General features: G+C 35.3%; 1 protein-coding gene across 6 annotated transcripts in view; it reads right to left on the bottom strand.

The window, feature by feature from the left end:
• FNBP1L (formin binding protein 1 like) overlaps positions 1 to 22,570 on the bottom strand; it is a 108,822-nt gene that overhangs the window by 57,069 nt on the left and 29,183 nt on the right. For all 6 annotated transcript variants that reach the window (XM_074369983.1, XM_074369982.1, XM_074369981.1 and 3 more), the window contains exon 2: positions 1,655 to 1,770. In XM_074369983.1, the coding sequence (XP_074226084.1) occupies positions 1,655 to 1,770 (116 nt within the window). The remainder of the gene's footprint in view (positions 1 to 1,654; positions 1,771 to 22,570) is intronic.

Below are 22,570 nucleotides of genomic sequence, written 5' to 3'. Positions count from 1 at the left end.
GCTTCCAGATTCCTGAGCAGTAAAGTTCCCAGATTATAACTTTGGAAAGGTTGAGGGGGTTGGGGAGGACCGTATATAGCTCAGTGGTATAGCACATGCTTAGCATGCATGAGGTCCTGGGTTCAATCCCCAGTTCCTCCATTAACAGTAATAATAATAGTAACAACTTTGGACAGGTAAAATATCACAACTATTAATATACTAGTAGGTTCCCTTTTCATATTTTCATATAGAAAATATCTTGTTTTAAAAAAACACTGAGGAAGCAAATGGATCAGGAAATTAGCATACTTCTATTTCAATAAATGTCATAAAAGTAGTATGTATATCATTATAAAAATATTATAAGTATTCATTATACTAGTCTATTTCATTCCTACACCCAGTCAGCTGACTGCATAAACCACTACTAATGTAGTGGACACATGCTGTTTATCACTCAAATATCCCTCTTCCTTCTGTGACCTACCTACTATCCTAAATTTCTTTAGGGCAACTATCCCTCCCCATCATTAGCTACTAGTATGTAAACCTACTGTTCTCATGTTAGTGAACTGCTCAGCCTAAGCATATAACCAACCTAACCAGGGTCAGCAAGACAAAAGAAGACCTCTGCTGGGATTTCTGCAGAAAAGAAACAGGTACAAGCTTGTATTCTGCTCTCCTTTCATCCCATTCTTCTCCCTCCTTTCACCCCCTTCTTCTCCCTCCTTTCACTTCCTTCTTTCCCCCTTTCCCTTCTCTCCTCCCCCAAATGCACAACAAAGAAGACCACCATTCTTCCCCCAGGATGTGGGTGTATAAGGATATGAAATCTAGAGCTGAAGGGGTAGAAAGGATAGTACTGACTAGAACCTGAGGATAAAGGCAGCAAGGGGAAGCAGAGCCAAGAAATGGAGCCTGAACACATTTGACCTGTAAGTCAGACTATGCCTAGATTTTTTACTCACGTGTGCCTTTTTAGGTTGGATTCTTCTGTCACTATGCAATGTGAAGCACGGTAATCTCTACAGCTAGAACCTTTACACTGCTGTCTAGTCTTCAGACTTCAAGCACCATTTTTGTTAAGTAAGTTGCAGTAAAACTACTTCCCAAGTTGTGGTCTAACAGTGATTTTCTGCTTGAACAAAATCTTAAGATAAACTTCGTTTGTTTTAAGATTAAAATTTTCCCTTTCAAACTTTCATCTTCTAACACATATTCTAAAATCACTTTCATCAGTAAATATCTGATTTTTGACAGAAAGAAACTCAGCTCATCACACGCAACTTCTGAATCTCAGTAACTGCGAAGAAACTAGAGAAATCTTCAATTCTCTGGAAAGATTACTAAAGCAAAAAAGTTACAGGGGAACAAAACAGTAACATATAGAATTAATATCCAAGTATTCTTTTTTCCTGGAATTTTGCTTCCTGATTTTATGATTTTAAGTATCTTTCTGGAATGAAAGCTACTCAAGATTTAGCTAGCCAATATTCCTTATGGTATACTCAGCAATGATTTAATTAAATCAGTCATTAAACCAGTTACCTAGTTTCATCTAATTCTGATGAAAAACACAGAATTTAACCTCTGGCATATCACATTTATCTAATATCCAAATATTTAAACATGTAATTTCATTTCTGAGAATGGAAGAAAAAAAAAAACTTACCTCAACTGTTTCGCATAGTTCTGTTCAATTTCTATCCTCTCTTTAACAAATTTGGCATATCTTTCCAAAAAATCAATTCCCCATTGTGTATGCTTGTCTAAGCTGTCGAACTGATCCTAGAAAAGGAAGATAAAACCACATTGAAAAGTCTAAAGTTTAATCCACAAATATTTTAACCAGCTTCTGATATTTGTCCAGAGAGACAATGAGGTATAAAAAGAAAAACAGGCCCTTCTGCTGGTCCCCACTGATCTTACCCTTTAATACCTGTACAGAAATAGGTTCTTCAGTATAAATCATGCTATTTCTTGCCTGAATGCCTTTACACATGCGGTTCCCCCTGGTCGCAACACCCTCCTCAGGTCACCTCTTTGCAATTAACTCTACTTCCTCCCTTGACATTCAGTTCAGGCCCTTTATGTCCTGCAGAAAATGGCCCTAAACTCTCAGACTGGGCTAAGTGGTCTTTCTCCGGCTCCCCAAGGCTCCCTATAAATACAAATTATTACTTTATTCACTATACTATATTAAGGGCAGGAGCCATGAATTATTCAACCCTGAACTCCTAAGGCATAAGCACTAAGCCCAGCACCACAGCGGGTTCTTAACGAAGAACTGTTTGAACAGAATCAAATAAACCTGGGGTCAAATTCTGGGCTTTGCATTTACCATATGTTTTGACCTTGGGCAAGTTACCAAGGTTCTTTACACTTTTTCCATCTTAACATGGCAGTCCTATCACCCACCTCAGTAGGATTATGGTGATGTCATGAAGTGTTCTACAACGCAGTGAACATGAGACTAACACACAACAAAGACCACTGTCCTGCAAGGCTCTTTAAATCTTCAAAAGATACTCCCTTCTACCCGTTGCCTGAGAAACCATCATTTCCTAGCCTTCAAGAATCATCTCCAAACTGGCGAGTAACTCAGTGCTCTCTCCCTCTCTCATATCAAAAATCCAGGATGCTGGCAAAATATTCAAGTATCACCCCTTTATAACCTCCAGTCGTTTTTATCTTTTCCAATCACCCATGGTTTAATCACATGTGTTATTTACAAATGAATCATCTCAAAATCTCTGCCTTTTGTCTCTTTCCCTACCTTAAATCATTTAAAACTTCTATTCATAAAAGTAAAGTCTATCTAAATAGCAGAGATAGAATTCATCTGGCTATCATCGTTTAGTATTACTACTGTAATTCTAGTCTTTCCTGCAACTTTTTCATTATTATTTGGCTTCCAAAGTAGATTTGAAAACTGCAAGAGAATGCACTGCTCAGTAAACTTAATTGGATTATTACTAATACTTCCCATTATAAATTGGATATCTCTTTCAAATTGAAAAACTCTCAACAACAATAGCAAAACATTCCAGAAAAAATCTACAGCCATGCAGAAAAATCATCATGGAGGGGCTTCATATGGGATAGTTTTTAACAAAGGGCAAACAGTGTATGGTTAAGAGCTATCTGGTACACAATGGAAGTCAAGAAACATACAGACCCTATTATGTCCAGAGACTAGGCTGGGTTTTGGACACCTAATATAAATAAATTAGGCATATTTTTAATCTTAAGCTCCTACTATAGAAAAAATATAAAGAACAAATAAAGAGAACATGGTAAGAAAAAAAAATTGCAGAAAAAGAATAGTGTGAAGCTAAAACAATCATTCTTCATTTTTCCAAAATGCTTCAAAGGCTTCTTCCCATCATCCTCTTCATCAAATTTTATATTAATCTTATCTTCTAAATGAAATCTCTAAAAATTTTTATTATATACCCTAGTCAGTAAAAATTCTAAATAAATACATCTATTATATGTATATTTTCATAAATTATATATACTATGCTATTAAATTACAAAATCTACAAAAATAGAAATTTTAAAAAGAAATGAAAATGAAATAAATATTATTTTAAATAGCTTTTTTAAACTCATTTAACAAACAAAAGACTTGGGGCTATAACTTTTTAAAACAACAATTTTAATGAGAGCAATGAATTGAATATGCTTTATTATTTCTAAAATCTTGGTTTAATACTTAATGGCAAAGTAATTTGAAGGCCTTGGTTCTAAACTAGAACAGTTAGATTAGTGGTTATCATAGCTTGGGAGACAAATGACACCTCACAAAGATATAAAGTTCTAAATGGAAAAAGTCTCCTGCTTCAATTTTTTTTAATGCAAAGGTTTACATTAAAATTTGACTAAATAAATGTCAGTGCTATTTTTACAAACCTATCAGAAAACACTGCATCTTTATATTTTTAACAAATAGGGTCAGACTCCACTGAAACTGACTGTGTTATGATTTTATATGTCAATTGGACTGGGCCACATTGCCCAGATATTTGGTCAAATATTACCTTAGATGTTTCTGTGAAGATATTTTCTGTATAAGATTAACATTTAAATTGCTGAATTTGGTGGAGTTAAACACATTATCCTCCAAAATGTGGATGGGTCTCATCCAATTAGTTGAAGGACTTACTAAAACAAAAACTAACCTTCCCCAGGAGACTGCTTTTGGGCTAGAACTGTAACTCTTCCCTGGGTAGAGTCTGGAATCCCCAAGCCTCCAAAATCGTGTGACTCAATTATAAATCAATCTTATTAATCAGTATTATAAGTCAATATCTATCTATCTTTCTCTCCCCCAACCCTCTCTTTCTCTCACTATACACACACACACATCCTTGATTCCGTTTCTATGGAGAACCCTGACTAAAACAACCAATAAAATTCTGTTTCCAAGGGGTTTAAGTATGCAGATATATTTGCAGGTGACATAAACATTTTCAGCAAAAAAATTACATACTAATGTTGGATGCATTCCCAAATGCTCATCCTCAAAATGCTTTTTCTATAGCTCAGGTTTCTTTGGAAAAGCAGCTATTCACTATTAAAATCTCTTTTTCATCTTGAAGAAACAGATTAAATTTTCTTTATTAAAAGAAAAAAAAACTCTGCTAGGAAAACATATTACTAACAGCCATTTATTAAAGAAAAAGTCAACAAATTAGAAACAATAGGAGATGAACAGCAAGTTTTTCAATGGTCCATCCCCATTTCATTTGGTAATACTGTAAAAAGTCTATTCACTGTATTTTAAAGGTATTATTTATATAAAGTTAACCATAAAATATGCTCTAATGTTCTTTAGACTTCTGGATTTAACTGTGTTTGCTCACTTCTATAAATGATGAAGTGATTAAATGCAACCATATTCCAAATTCCTTGTTAAAGGAAACTTAATGTACTGGTTTATCAGTGGTTGTTGTTTTTTCATAAAACACTGTTCAAGTCAATTCATATTGAGAATAAATCTTCAACACACTTTCCTCTAGTGGTTCACAAAAAAGTATTTCAAAATATAATTCATTACTGAAATAAAATCTAGCAAACACTCTTAAGCTATTAGAAATGTGTACTATAACAAACTGTATAATAGATTTTTAGCATATAATTTCTCCAAAGACATACTTCCTTAGAGGTATCTTCTATGAGCCTTCAAACAATATTTGTTGAGATCATTAGTTTGTCACCACATTGTTTTACATATATTACTACTTTTACCATAAAAGGCATAGCAAGTATTATTTCTAACACTATAGTTTACCATTAACTTTGAAATTTCAAGAAGATTCCAGTCACTCATGTTCAGAGCAGCATTATTCACAATAACCAAAAGTTGGAAGCAACCCTCATGTCCATCAACAGATGAATGGATAAATAAAATGTGGTGTATACATACAATGGACTATTACTCAGCCTTAAAAGGATATTCTGACACATGCTACAAAATGGATGAACCTTGAGGCATTATTCTAAGTGAAATAACTGAGACACAAAAGGACAAATACGGTAAGGTTTCATTTATATGAAGTACCTAAAGTAGTCAAATACAAAGAGACAGAAAGTAGAAAGTGGTTGATTCCGAGATACCAAGGGCAGGGAAGAAAGAGGAGTTACTGTTTAATGGGTAGTTTCCACTTGGGAAAATGAAAAAAGTTCTGGAGATGGATGATGGTGATGACTGCACAACACTATAAATATACTTCAAGTCAATGAACTGTACACTTAAAATGGTAAACATAATGTTATCTATATTTTACCACAATGAAAAATACTTGTCAATAAATTCAGTATAGTCTTCATTGGTTATTATATTATTTTAAACATCACTAAAAAACTACACAGGTCAGGGTGGCCAAGGTACCAGAGTAGGAAGACGAGCTCACTTCCTCCAACAGGCACACCAAAATTACAACTATTTACAAAGCAACTACTGATGAGAGACCAAGAGACGAGCAAAAAAGATCTGCAACTAAAGATATAAAGAAGGAACAACAATGAGCCAGGTAGGAGGAGAACAGATGCAGTATAGTCAAGACCAATACCCCCAAGTGGGCGACCCAAAAACAGGAGTCTAATTACAACTGCAGAAGTTCTGGCTAAGGAGGAAAGGATCTGAGCCCCACACTGGGATCCCCAGTCCAGGGGTCCTGCACTGGGAAGATGAGCATCAAGAATGTTTGGCTTTGAAGCCGACTGGGGCTTATTTTCAGAGAGCTAGATGGCTGAAGGAAATAAAGAAGCCACTCATAAAGGGTGAACACAAAATCCCACACATTCCAGGACCTAAGGCAGAAGCAGTGATTTGAAAGGAGCCCAGATCAGAAGCTACTGCTAATCTTGGAGAGGTAGGAGGCAACTGGAGCTCACCCTAGGGACACAGAAAATGGGAGCAGCCACATTGGGGAGCTCGTTCTACTATGAGGACACTGGTGCTGGCAAGCGCCATTCTGAATTCTCCCTCTAGCTTACTAGCACTGGGACCCCTCCCTGTCCAACAATCTTCTAAGCACCAGCACTGGGATGTCTCAGGCCAAGCAGTCATCCAGGCAGGGTAAAGTCCCATCCACCAGCAGACTGTCACCAACCTGAGACACCTTGGACACCTTAGCCACCTGTCCCAGAACCTAGTTCCACATACCATTAGGCCAACACCAACTCTGGGACACTCCAGACCCTGCAGCCGCCATGTCAGGAACAGGCCCCACACACCAGCAGGCACATTAGATCCAGAAGGGCCCCGCAACCCACCATGCTGGAACCTGGCTCCACCAGCGGGCCAGCACCGGCCCTGGGACCACCAAGGATTCTGCAGCCAGAAGCCTCATTACCGGGCCCCACTCACCAATGGACAGCAGCCTCTACACAAGGGCTCAGCAGCCAACCAGACCAGGGGCAAATCATGCCTGCCAGACTGCACCAAGCAGTCAGCTCACCACAACAGGGACCCACACAACCCACAGAGGAAGTACCCCTAGAGTATAAGCTCTGCTGATCAGAGGAAAGTATGCTGCTGGGATATAAAACATCTTCTACAAAAGGCCACTTCTCCAAAGTCAGGAGGCCTAACCAGCTTACCAAACACACAGAAACAAAAACAGTAAATGAGGCAAGAGAGCAGTATGTTCCCAATGAAGGAACAAGATAAAACCCTAGAAGACCTAAGTGAAGTGGAGATAAGCAACCTACCCAATACAGAGTTTAAGGTAATGATTGTAAAGATGTTCAAAGAACCTGGAATAATACTGGACAAAGTAAGAAGTTAGAGGTTCTAACAAAGAGTTAGAAAATATAAAGAAGAACCAAATAGAGATGAAGAATACAATAATAAAAAAAAAATACACTACAAGGAATCAATGGTAGATCAGGTGGTACTGAGGAACAAATCAGCAAGCTAGAGAACAGAACAGTGGAAATCCCTGAAGCTGAACAGAAAAAATAATAATAATAATAAAAAGAAACAAGGACAATTTAAGAGACCTCTGGAACATCAAATACACTAGCATTTGCATTAAAGGAAACCCAAAAGGAGAAAAGAGAGAGAGAAAGCAGCAGAGACCATATCTGAAGACATAATAGCTAAAAACATCCCTAACCTGGAAAAGGAAAGACATCCAGGTCCAGGAAGCAGAGTGTCCCAAACAGGATCAACCCAAAGAGGACCACTCCAAGACACACTGTGATTAAAATGGCAAAAAATGGAGATAAAGTGAGAATATTAAAAGCAGCAAGGGAAAAGCAAGTTATGTAAAAAGAACTTCCATAAGGCTATCAACTGACTTTTCGGGAAAAACTCTGCAGGCCAGAAGGGAGAGGCACAAAATATTTAAAATAACAAAAGAAAAAAACCTACAAATGAGAACAGTCTACCCAATAAGGCTTTCATTCAGATTTGATGGAGAAACCTAAAGCTTTACAGATAAGCAAAAGCTGAAAGAGTTCAACACCACTAAACCAGTTTTACAAGAAATGTCAAAGGGACTTTCTCTAATCAGTAAAAGAAAAAGCCACAACCAGAAATATAAAAATTATCAAAAGAAAAAAAAATCATTGGTAAAGGCAAATATACAGTAAAGGTAGTAAATCAACCACCTATAAAGCTAGTAATAAGGTTAGAAGGCAAAGGAGTAAAATCATCTATATCCACAGTAAGTAATTAAGGAATACACAAAACTAAAAGATGTACTATATGGTGTTGAAACAGTAAACAGTAGGGGAGAATAAAAATGCAAGGTTGTTAAAATGCATTCAAACTTAAGAGATGAGCAACTTAAAACAATCACGTATACATACAAATTTATATACATAAACCTTATGGTAATCACAAACCAAAAATCTATGATAGATACATAAACACAAGAAAAAAGAATCTAAATATAACACTGAAGACAGTTTTCAAATCACAAGGGAAGAGAGCAAAAGAAAGGAACAAAAAATTACTACAAAAACAATCAACACAATGGCAGTAAGTGCATATCTATCAATAATTATATTACATGTAAATGGACAAACTGCTCCAATCAAAAGCTACAGAGTGGATGAATGGATACAAAAACAAGATCTATATCCAAGCTGCCAACAAGAGACTCACTTCAGATCTAAACACACATACACAGACTGAAAGTGAGGGATGGAAAAAGGTATTTCATGTAAATGGAAATTAAAAGAAAGCCAGAGCAGCAATATTATATTAGACAAAATAGACTTTAAAACAAAGACTGTAACAAAAGACTAAAAAGGACATTACTTAATGACTAAGGGATCAATCCAAGAAGATATAACAATTGTAAATATATGTGCACCCAACACAGGATCATCTAAATACATAAAGAAAATATTAACAGATATAAAGGGAGAATTACATTAAAGGATGGATCATCCAGACACAAAATCAATAGGGAAACAAACACTGGACTTAAATGATACATTAAACCAGATGGACTTAACTGATATACAATAGAGCATTCCATTTGAAAGCAGCAGAATATATATTATTTTCAAGTGCACATGGAGCATTCTCCAGGATAGATCACACGCTAGACTTCAAAACAACTCTCAGCAAACTTAAGAAGATTAAAATAATATCAAGAATCTTTTCCAACTACAACACTATGACACTACAAATAAACTACAAGAAAAAACTGCAAAAAAAAAACCCCACTAACATGTGGAGGCTAAATAATATGCTACAAAACCACCAATGGATCACTAAAGAAATTTAAAAATAAAAATAAAAATAAAATACAAATGGAGACAAATGAAAACACAACAACCCCAAATCCATGGGATGCAGCAGAAACAGTTCTAAGAAAGTTTATAGCGATACAAGCCTACCTCAGGAAACAAGAAAAACTACAAATAAACAACCTAAATGCACACCCAAAATAACAAGAAAAACAAGAATAAACACAACCCAAAGTTAGTAAAAAGAAAGAAATTACAAACCAGAACAGAAATAAATGAAATAGAGCCTTAAGAACTAATAGAAAAGATCAAGGAAACTAAGAGCTGGTTCTCTGAAAAGCAAAAGGAAATCAATAAACCTTTAACCAGACTTATCAAGGAAAAAAAAGAGGGCCCAAATCAATAAAATCAGAAATGATGAACAAATTCCTAGAAATATTCAATCTCCCAAGACTGAATCAGGATAGAAATATCAACAGACCAATTACTAGTAATAAAATTGAATCAGAAATCACAGAACATCCAACAAACAAAAGTCCAGGACCAGATGGCTTCAGAGATGAATTCTTTCAAACATTTAGAGAAGAGTTAACACCTATCTTCAAACTGTTCCAAAAAATTGCAGAGATGGAACACTTTTGAACTCATTTTATGAAGTCACCATCATCTTGATACCAAACTCAGACAAAGATGTCACCAAAAAAAGCATATTTCAGGCCAAAAGAACAGATGAACATAGATGCAAAAAAAAAAGTATCAAGCCAAATTCAACAACACATTAAAAGTATCATACACCATGATCAAGTGGGATTTATCCCAAGGATGCAAGGATGGTTCAATATACATAAATCAATCCATGTGACACACATAAACAAACTGAAGAATTAAAACATCACATGATCATCTCAATAGATGCAGAAAAAGCATTTGACAAAATTCAACATCCATTAATGACATAAAAACTCTCAACAAAATCGTTACAGAGGAAACATTATCTCAACATAATAAAGGCCATATATGACAAGCCCACAGTTAACATCACATCCAATGATGTTCCTCTAAGATTAAGAACAAGACAAGGATGCCCACTCTTGTCACTTTTATTCAACATAGTATTGAAAGTCCCAGCCACCGCAATCAGACAAGGAAAAAAAAAAAAAAAAAAAAAAGGAATCCAAACTGGAAGAAATAAAACTGTCACTGTCTGCAAATGACATGATACTATATACAGAAAATCCTAAAGACACCAACAAAAAACTCCTAGAACTCATCAATGAATTAGGTAAAGTTGCAGGACACAAAGTTAGTATACAGGAATCTGTTGCATTTCTATACACCAACAACAAACTATCAGAAAGAGTAATTAAGAAAACAGTCCATTTACAATCACATCAAAAAGAATAAAATACCTAGGAATAAATCCAACTAAGAAGGTAAAAGACCTTAACTCAGAAAACTATAAGAAACTGATGAAAGAAATTAAAGACAACACAAATGGAAAGATATACTGTTCTCACTGACAGGAAGAATTAATACTGTTAAAATGACCATACAACACAAAGCAATCTACAGATTAAATGCCAGCCCTATCAAAATACCAGTGGCAATTTTCACAGAACTAGGACAATTCCAAAATGGGTATGGAAACACAAAAGATTCCATATAGCCAAAGCAATTTTGAGAAAGAAGAATAAAGCTAGAGATATCACACTCCCTGATTTCAAACTATACTACAAAGCTCAGTAATCAAAGCAGTATGGTACAGGCACAAAACACACACAAAATCAATGAAACAAAATAAACCCACATTTACATGGTCATTTAATCTACAACAAAGATGGCAAGAATACACAATGGAGAAAAGACACTCTCTTCAGTAAGTGGTGCAGGGAAAACTGGACAGCTACATGCAAAAAGTCTAACTGACTACTCTCTCATACCATGTGCAAAAATAAATTTGAAGATAACACAGACATTAAGCTCTTTCATATCAGTCTTAGTAATATTGTTTTTGGATATGTCTCCTCAGGAAAAAGAAACAACAGCAAAAATAAAACAAGGACCACCTACTGAATGCGACAAGATATTTGCAAATGATACCCCCAATAAGGGGGTCAATATCCAAAATATAGGAAGAACCTATATAACTCAAGACCAAAAAAAAACCCCAAGTTTTTTTTAAAAGGGCAGCAATCAGTTACATCCCCTTCCCTTTAAATGAAGCCTGAATTCCAACTCAGCTAAGATGGTTCTTTGGGACACTAGTCCACCATCTTCTTGGTCTGCTCTCCTTCCAAGCAAAGTCATATTCCTTGCCCCAACAATTCGTCTCTATTGATTGGCCTGTCCTGTCACAGGGTGAGCAGTAGGAGCTTGGACTTGGTAACAATTGCATTTCTTTTCTTTTCTTTTCTAATAAACATTATTTACATTTTTCCCAAATATATTAACATGAGAAGCATCAGCCTCATCATTTCTTATTGCTTGCCTATAATCACATTATAATATTCTATTTAATCCATGATTTCTTTATAGAAAACATTAAGTCAAGAGAAGACCCAAGTGATAATTCATCTTTAAAATACTAGTAAAGTGCACTGTTTCTTATTTTTTAGATAACATAAACAAACAGAAGCTCTTTTCTCCTTATCTCAGTAGATCATTTTGTGTGCTCTACTTTGAAGACCCTTGCTTTAAATTATGCATTAACATCTGATCTATATCAAGTCCTCCCCAAACTACTGATATAGTCTGTTTTCTGTTATCTTTCCCTTCTCTTGTGTCCACAAAGAATTCCAGTCTTCTATTTAAGTTAATCACTCTCCAAATTAAATTTAGGATACATTGCTCCAAATATACATTCCCCAACCTCCCCAGGTCTATTTCAAGCTCTTTCAGGTTTTCCAAAGAAAAATTAAATCATCTAAAGAACTTGGTATCTGAGATCTATGTCACATTGTTTATAAAAATTTTACTGTCATATCTATTTTCTCCAATACTGAAAACAGACTATAAACAGAGAGAACCTCAGACTATCTCTATATATTAACCCTCTAAAAGGTATTTTTAGAATTGCCGCCATAACAAACGTATAGAAGTTCAACTAACCAGAATATTGAGAAAGAACGGTCAAATTTTATTTTTCAGTTACTAATGTTAAGTTACAAGCTATAAAATCTCTCTGGATACAATTCTTAATTTTTAATGTTGATTTTGAAAATATTCAAAAATATCACTGGACAACTGAACAAGAATACATTAGAGAAGCCCAATAATTTAATTATATTTGACTATGGTTTATATATTTTTAAGTAAATAGATTCCAAATAAAAGCCAACTAAAAACATATCAATCAGCATTAAAAGGCAGCATATGGTATATTTATACAATGGAATACTACTCAGCCATAAAAAGACTGAAATAATGCCATTTGCAGCAACATGCATAGAACCAGAGATCATCATTCTAAGTTAGCCAGAAAAAGAAAGAAAAATACTATATATTACTCATATGTGGAATCAAAAAGAAAAAAGAAAAAAATGGACACTATGAACTCCTCTACAAAACAGAAACAGACTCACAGACACAGTAAACAATCTTACGGTTACCAGGAAAAGGGGGTGGGAAGGGATAAATTTGGGAGTTTGAGATTTACAAATGTTAGTCACTATACATAAAAACAGATTTTTTAAAAAGGTTTCTGCTGTATAGCACAGGGGACTATATTCAATATCTTGTAATAACCTTTAATGAAAAAGAATATGAAAACGAATACATGTATGTATATGCATGACTGGGACACTGTGCTGTGCACCAGAAATTGACACATGGTAACTGACAGTACTTCAATTAAAAAAAAAAAGGCAGCATAAAAGCAAGATACACAAATTTGAATACAAGTTAAACAAAGTTCTCTACTTTGTAAACACTTGGGGGTAGGGGAAATCTGATTTGGAAAAAAAAAAATGCCTCTAAAAGACAGAAGTCTTGAAATAGAAAATTTTGAGTATCATGCTATATAGCCATATTATATTATAAGCTGGTTTTTGCCTCAAACTATAAATGCACAAATTGTAAATATGAATTTATGTCATAAATTTAATGTTACGACATTCAATACAGAAGAAACATTTTTCACTTTAAATTTTACTTAATCCATTGAACAACATATCTGGTTTTTCAACTGGACATTTTAATTACATTACATTAAGAAATAATATAAATGTCACAACCTCTAAACATTCAAAAGTGAGTGATTTAAATCTTAAAAAGTGAAGAGAGAAGCTAATTTAGCGCTATTCATATAAATAATAAAGGTAAAGTAAGAGATCCAAACAAGATTCATGCTTGAAATGTTACAATATTCAGTGAACAAATGTTCACTTTAAATTCTGTAATTTTACTAGATACTTTACTTTTCTCTAAGGACTCAAAACAGATCAAATTTGAAACTAGGGGGAAAAACCTTCATTCTAAAGTTGGTCTCGTTCCTCTGAATCCAAGGTACAACATTAGATAACAGAATACAAGCTTACTTTTCATTTTGATATACCAGTTTCCAAACAATCATTCAAATAGCTTAATTTGTTCATAATTATTTTAGTATTTTTATGGGATTCAATGACTTAATAAATGTTAAAACCAGAAAAGATAACAAAGTGAACTTCATCACAGAGCAGCACATAAAAAACACTTAATAACTGAATAACCATTCTATTTACATATACTTTTGAATTTACAAAGTATCTTCACATATGTTACTAGATGTCACCTACAAAAGCCTATCGATAAGGCATTTTACAAATGCAAAAACCAAGTTTCTGAAATTAAGGACTTCAACCCTAGACTCCAATCTCATTTTCTTTCTACTATAACACACCACTATTTGATAGGTAAGTTTATAGTAACTTATGTTTATTAAATAATGGTCCCAGACCCTTCACTTTGTAAATGTGGAAGCTGATGCCCAGAACGCCTAACTGACTTGCCCATATATGACTGGCAACCAAAATGGAACGGAGCTAGATAATCTCTTAAAATCACTGCCAGTTATTATCCTTAGTATCCAAATGAAGAACTATTGTGCATAGTGTTATTTAAAATGATGCATTTCTTTCACAGAAAGAAATATAAGGCTAAAAATAACTGTGGTCACTAGGGAGCTTCAATGAAAGGAACAAATTAAAAATCTCAAAGTTAGAAACTGCCCAATACACACACACAAAGAATGCATAACTACTTTTCACAACATTCCTGGTAAGAAGTCATTCAGCCTTTCCTTAGTTCTCATACCATTAGTGAGCATGAGAGAAGATGCCTGGAAAACAGGGGAATGATTTTTACTACCACAAAATAAAATAGAAAGCACTTAAGTAAAAAAAAAATAAGAATCAGAATCCTAAAGCTTTAGGCCTTCAAAGGTAATACCTTCCAATCCCTTTAGTTTCAAAGCCTGAGATTACACTTCTTCCTGCTCCATGCCAGCAAATACCTTGGACTACGGGAAATGTGGGGAAAGACAAACTAAAGAAGTGAAATTAAGCAGAATTCTGAAACCATCTATGGATTAGAAATAAGAATATTAAGTCATCAAAATAGGCACCTTATCCTCATTTCCCTATTTTTTCCACTTTTAGCAATGCTCTTATGTCTAGGATTTATTCTAGGTTACAAGCCAAGTCCAATTCCTTCTATTTCCTTGCCTGAATGATCCTCATAGTTCCTGTTCCAACACATTCATTCTTCTGTGAAATCTATCTCTCCATGAGTGCTGTGCCATGATTAAATTTTATCATCTCATATTTAAACTCAAGAAAACTCTTGTTTCCTTCAGGCACTGTTTAATCTTGAAAAATATTTAAAGTTATTTTACCTTTTTCATTTGGGAACACAAGGAAAACATTCTAAATTAAAGCTGGTATTGGCACCAACTTCAATGTCCACACCATCTAGCATGATCACATGAATTATATACTGGTCCAAGGTTCTATTATGTAATAAGCATTGTAACAAATAATATATTTACTCAATCTTTTTATTTTTTGTCTATAAATGATGTATTTAATATAATTTAAATAAAAAGAACTATTTTATGTATCACAGAATATTATAATTTTTTGAAGGCACTACTTAATATTCAATCCTTGTTTTCCTAATTACTTTGACACATCCTTGCATCCAAATGAAGTCCCAGTGAAATGTTTTTGGTAAAGCCAAGGGTCACAACTGTTTTAAAAAAAAAAGACTTTCTTCACTAAAAAGCAGAAGAATGACTTTGCTGTCCTAGTTTGGGCTTACTCTATGGCTCTAACTGTCTGCCAAAGTTTCTCCAGCACTTCTGAACACCAAAGTACTACCAAAAACGGTTTTAGGATCTAACACAACTGACTTCTTTCATTCTTTGATTCACATGGGACCCTGGAAACTTCACCTTTTTGTTTAAGTCTCATGGAGCTGAGAAATCAATTTACAATTTACAGTCAACAACATCTACCCCCAAAGTAAGCTGAGGAATTTAATTGTAAGTTTTTTTTAAAAATCAGCTTAATTATTTGGATTTATTTTCTCGAGGTTTTGTTTCATTTTTTAAAAGACAGATGCAAACCTGCATATTTGGGAAATTCACTCACTTAGCTTTTAATTAAAATTTTAATCAAATTTTAAATTAAGCTCTTAGTGACTTCAAAATCTATCCAGGTGATCCTTCCAACATCCCTCTGCATTTTTTTTTACTTCTCATAGGACTCTCTCCTCTACAACCTCAGCAACTCACTCCAACAGTCATCTCCAGTGTCATTAGCAACACCCCTCTCTTTCCAATAAATTTCAAGAATCTCATTCTCAGATAGCTAGCCCTGTCTATCAAATCACTATCTCCAGTACCCCTAGGCCTATTATTTTTACACCCCCCCTCCAGAGACAATCCATTGATCCTGACACGTTATTACTATTCCTCACTCTCCTCATGCCTTCATTCCCATCTTTACAGTTTGAATTCCATAAGACATCTTTATAATCATTCCTTACAAAGATACTCACTGTCCTTTCCCCCTCTCACTTTGTCAAGTTTCAATCCTAGTTTTATATTCAACCCTTTCCCATGCTGCTGAAGAAAGGTGGAAAAAAGAAAAAGAAATAATCGTACTGACTGGTAATACTTTGAAATCTGTGCCTATTAACCTAACAGGCTTTAATGCTACTCAGCCTGAAGCCATTCACTATGCCATTATCCTAACCAACTACCTTAAACCTTGTTCCTTTAAACTTACATCATCTCCTATCCATCTCACTACAATCTTGCTTCCTACCTCACTAAAGAGAAGCAACCATAAGATACGTCCTCATTCTCCAACTCTATTTTTACCACAAACCCTTAGGTGTTTTTATTCTGCCTTCCTGCCTCTTACTCTGGAAAACAGTCCACAACCCTGCGCCTCTGCTTACCTCAAGAAGTAGTACAGTTTCAGGTTTAGTTGTCAAAATCTTTCAGACTCTGAGCCTGCATATGCTTGATGTATTCCAGGAAGAGCAAGAAGCCGAATAAGCCGGCTACGCTGACTGAGCAGAAGGAAGAGTAGTAAAAGTTGAAATGAAGGTGCAAAGGGTCAGAATGCAGACCACACGTGTCTAATCCTCCACCACAAAGAATCTGGCTTTAACCCTGAGTGAAATGAAACCCACTGCTGGGTCTTGAGCAAAAGCTTGACATGACCCGACTTGGGTTTTTAAACAGATGGTTCTGACGTCTATGTTGATAAAAATTGCTTCAAGGCAAGGGAGACTTCTGGGGAAGGCTACGGCAATAATCGAGACCAGAGACCAGGCTGGCTTGATCCAAGGCAGAAGCAGCAGAGTGGTGCAAAAGTGCTAAGATTTTGGATTTATTCTGAAGGCAGGGTCAACAAAATTTTCTCATGTTTTGAGTGTGGGCTGGGAAAGAGAGACATCAATTTTGAGCACCATGAACTAGAAAAACAAAGCTGTTTTGAACTAAACTGAGGTGATTTCTGTGAACAAGTTTGGTCAAAAGAAGACAAGAGTTTTGGTTCTAGACAGTTATGTCTGAGATGTCCCTAGACATCCAGGTGCATATGTTGAGTAGGCAGTTAAATACATACCTGGAATTCAACAGAAGTGGTCCCCCAAAGATATATCATAAAACATGATCCTGAATGCAATCTCAATTAAGTTCTGTTGGACACCAACACTCAGAAGTCAAGGAATTGAGGAGGGACTGGCAAAGCACGCTGATAAGAACTGACTAGTGAAGCAAGAGTAAAATCAGAAAAGTTTGGTATCTTGGAAGCCAAATGAATAACATATTATTTCAAGGAGGAGGAGGTGATCTACTTTGTCAAATGCTACTCAAAGTAAGATTTCAAGAAGACTGAAAGCTGACCATCAGATTTAGCAACATGCAAATCATTCACAAGAGCAGTTTTACTGAAGTAGTAAAGGCAAAAGCCTGACCAAAATGGGTTCAAAAAGAGATTAGAAAGAAATTACAGACAGTGAACACCAACACCACTTTCAAGGGATTCTGCTTAAAAGGAGGGAAGCAATATAAGGTGATAGCTAAAGAAAGAAACAGTCAAGTGTGAGTGGTGTTTAGATGGAAAAAACAATGATTATATGCTAATGGAAGTAATACAAAAAAAGGAAAACATTGATAATATAGAAGAGGAAAGATACTGGAACAACAGTAGGTAACAGGAGATGCGTGCGTTAATCGAGGGGGGGCTAAGCTTTGCTAAGAACGTGGGCAGCTGGGTTACAGTAACAGGAGAGAAGGCAGAGTAAATCGGCACAGGTTTAGGCAGCTTGATGGTGGTGGTAGCTTGTGGAAAATTCTCTTGTGATCACTTCTTTTCAATAAATAGAAGGCAAGGTCATTAGTTGAGAATAAGGATATTATAGATGTTAAAGATCTGAACAGGGGAAAAAAGAGCACCTCTCCCTCTTCTGCATTCATAATTTAAATTGATAAGCATCAAATATACATAAATATAAACAAGTATACGCATACATATATATGACAACACAAAAATATTACAGTTCTTCAGCTTCTCCAAGTATGGTTTATAAATGAATACACAAAAGTCCTTAATTAAAAGAGCTACATCAAAGGCAGTAATTTAGCAGGTCATAATAGAGTCCACATAAAAAATAAATTATAAAAAGATGTTGGCGAGGTTATGAGAACAGATTTCTAATCACAAGGAGCACAGCTGACCAGGGCCCCCGCTGCCAGGCGTCCCACCGGCTGCTCCCACACAGTGACTGAGGAAGGCAGCGATACGAAGACAGACCTGTCTGAAGGAAACCAAGGAGTCTTCCAACAGATGTGTTTGGCTCAAGAACTCCTCGAAAATCTTGTCAAAGTCTCCTTAGGATTTCACTGCAGCCTAAGATGCTTCTACTCCATCTTCCTTCCTTTCTTCCTCCAGGGTCAGACTTGCATGGTGGTCTCACGACTCTCTCAGCCTCCTCCGGCTCCTTCCCCATTTCCTCTCACAGGCATTTCTCGCAGGTTTAATCCCATTTGAGTGACTGCTTCTCAAAGAATCCCAATTAATACAGCTAACGTTTCTTTAAATGCAACAAATTTAACTTAAATCTTTGGGAACAAAACCTTTCTCTCTGGAAATCAAAAGGATATTTTTATATCATGTTTCTAATAATGCTAACAAACATAAAATCACTGGAAAAAGCAGAGCCTCCAGAGAGAGGTTATACAAATTTGAATACAGTGTAGTTGTTTCTCCTCCTCTGTTCTGCTCTGGTTCTCAAAAAGTAGCAAACTAAAGTCCTTCAGAGAGTAAGGAACAAAATGACTGAACACAAGATCATTTGGAACCTCCTCACTTCAGGGAAGTCAGTTCAGTACAACTTGTCACCAGTTCAGTACATTTTCACAAACCTTACACTGTATTTTATGTGACTAAAATTTTTGGATCTTAAAATTTTTGCATTTTGTCACACTACAGCAGGGTTTTATAGAATATGCTTTAAAAAATGAATTTGAAGTCAAGGCTAGAGTTCTATTTGCATGTGTGTAAAGTTATCTTTGAATTCACTAAAAAGAAGCTAAAACTCCTAAATCAAAAAATTAAACCTGCTATTCAAAGTTATCAGCTCTTTTACAAAGTAGAAACAGTTACAAAATGGATATATAATTCCAAATATGAAGCTACAAAGAAACAAAGATATTTCTAAATACTGTTATATAGCTTACTGCAGTGGATCAGTTGGTTGATTAGCTGGGTTGATTAGGTCAACAGATGCCCAAGACAATTTTCTTTTTTAAGGTTTTTAAGCTGTACATGTTTTACTGATTCTCTACAATATCATTTTATAAATTGTAATAAAATATACATAACAAAGTTTACCATCTTAACTATTTACAAGTGTACAGTTCAGTGACATTCATTGTTGTACAACTATCACCACTATCAAATCAACAGAACCCTTCTCATCTTGCAAAACTGAAACTCTACAGAGTTTCATTAAAAACAATAGCTCCCCATTCTCCTCTCCACTCAGCCCCCGAAAACCACCACTCTACTTTGTCTCTATGATTCTAACTACTCTGGCCACCTTGTAACAGTGTAATCATACAGCTATTTGTTTTTGTGACTGGATTAGTTAATTTAGCACACTGTCCTCAAGGTTCTTCCAAATGGTAGCATGAATCATAATGTCCATCCTTTTTAAGGCTGAATAATATTCTATTATGTACATAGTACCATTTGCTTATCCATTCAATGTCAATGGACACTGTGTTGCTTCTACTTTCCAGCTATTGTGAATAATGCTGCAAAGAACAGAGACATACAAGTATCTCTTCAAAACTCTGCTTTCAACTCTTTTTGGTCTATTCCAAATGAAACTGCTAAATCATACAGTAATTCTTTGGTTAATTTTTGAGGAATCACCATACTGGTTTTTCCCAAGTGGCTGGAACATTTACATACCCATCCATAGTGCCCAAGAATTCCAATTTCTCCGCATCCTTGTCAGCACTTATTGTTTTCTGTTTTCTTGATATAGCCATCCTAATGAATGTAAAGTGACATCCCACTGTAGTGTTGATTTTCATTTCTCTGATAATTAGTGATACTGAGCATTTTTTGATGTGCCTACTGGCCATCTGTATGTCTTCATTGGAGACATGTTTGTTTAGGTCTTCTGCCCATTTTGGGGCTGGGTCATTTTTCTGTTATTGAGTTGTATAAGCTGTTTGTATATTCTGGAAATTAAGCCCTTGTCAGTCACATCATTTGCAAGTATTTTCTCCCATTCTGTAAGCTGTCTTTGTTTTGTTTATAATTTCTTTTGTTGTGCAAAAGCTTTTAAGTTTAATTAAGTCTCATTTGCTGATTTTTGCTTTTACATCTAGTGCCTCGGTGGACTGCCCTAGGAGAACACTGCTATGATTTATGTCAGGGAATTAAGCAGTATCATTTCTATTGTGCGTATTCTTATGCATAATTTTCCAGCTGCTGATACATTTTCTATCTGAAGAGAGAAGTAAGGAGAGAGCTACAAGCAAATACTACATATTTTCCTCTGATAATTTATTCTTCAAATAATCTCTTGAACTTTTGAGAAAACTTTTGGAACAGGTGATTTCTTGAAAAGGGGCTAAAATCTTCTTTACTGAGAGAGAGCTATAGCTTTTACTTCAAAAAGCACTTTTGGTTTGGTCTTTGTCTCCTTTATTTTTGTCATGTAGAGTTGGAGGTTCCAACAGTTACAATACTGATTTCAGTACAATCATGTTTATATTCTACTTATTCATAAAGTCTTTGAATTAAATTACAATTATTCTTGACACAGAGCTATGCTTTATTGATTATTTTCTTCCTCTTTCTCTTGAAAATTGTGGAGTTATAGAAGAGTGACTCTTGCTTAATCTGAAATTCTAATGTAGAGTATGCAACTAGCTGGGCACATCTCAAGATGTGAATGATTCAGATATTCTAAATTCCAAAATAACTGCATTACACCAACAAAAACAGTGCTACATCAATGCATTAAAATAGCACATGGGATATCAGACTAAACATCAAAACTGCAGTAAGTATGCACAAATAGTAGGTTAATGTTTTCTATGTTCACTTAAAGCATTTATTCAGCTTTTAGTAGACTATAATCTCTAAGTGCAGGATCTATTTAAAATTCTTTGTATCTCAAACCTAGCCTAATATCATTTATTGGCTCTTTGTCTCTGAGCCACAGCTGTAAAACTGGAGAAATTAGATGACTCTAAAGTGAGAACATTAAATGAAATGTAAATAAAGCATTCAACAGAGTGCTTAGAACTGGTATCTGTTATTATTCATTCATTTAATTCAACAACTGAATGAGTGTTGAGCTTGGTACTAGGGATACAATGTGAGTAAAAATATACTTAGTGAGAAGAAGAGTTATTAATCAAATAATCAAAATTTCTCTTTGATTTTACTGGTTAGTACTCCCAGAATAATATTAAATACAATAGTGATGTTAACAATTGTGGTCAGATTTGTATATCCGAACCTGCATAACATAAAGTTTTTTGTCTTCCAGCAAACTCAATATCTGAATGCTTTATTTATAAGAATATTACAGTATAATTGTGCTCTGTAAGGAGTCCTTTAAAATAGTATGCATTCTTAGCACAATTAAACTGATTTTATTGATACAAAATAAGTTTACATACTAGCAAAACATATCTGTTATGTGACACCAAGGTCTGACACAAGCTTTACACTTGTATATTATCTAGCACCTTCCTTGATTAATTACACAATGTCTGACAACGCAACAGCATCCATACTGATGATCCATCTTCCTACCTGTCCCTCTCATTTCACAACTCTGTAACTTTGGGATCCTACAGACTTTCATTTCTGCTTCACATTAGCCTCTACTTTTCAGTACCACTGTTCAAATCTCAAGCTTGAGCCCAGGGTAAAGCAGGGACGACAGTTTGGGCTAAACTACTTTAAATCTAGTTTTCTTCATGTTATTATATACTCTTTTGCCCTGGCTCAGATTCTCTGGCCATCCACTTTCACTGCTGTCCTTGCTACCCACTATCCTGGACCACTTTCTGCTTCTCTCCTTCTGCCCTTGCACCAATAATGCAGTATCATTCCCCTGATGTTGACATTTTATCCTTTGTCCTGAAATCAGACAATATGACTAGCAAAATGGGGGGTCAAGAGCAGAGACAGTCTTTCTGTACATGCATTGAAATTTTTAACATGAAAATTCCCTAGAATAGTGCTAAGCATCCTCTTGCACAGTCTCTTTGATTTCTTGGTTTTCTTCCCTCCAGGCTCATTTTTCCTTTTACTCTAGTCTCTTTCCCTTTCCTCTGTTTGAG

Source organism: Camelus bactrianus, chromosome 9 (assembly GCF_048773025.1).
Source record: "Camelus bactrianus isolate YW-2024 breed Bactrian camel chromosome 9, ASM4877302v1, whole genome shotgun sequence".
NCBI lineage: Eukaryota > Metazoa > Chordata > Mammalia > Artiodactyla > Camelidae > Camelus > Camelus bactrianus.
This window is presented reverse-complemented; position numbering and strand designations above follow the sequence as displayed.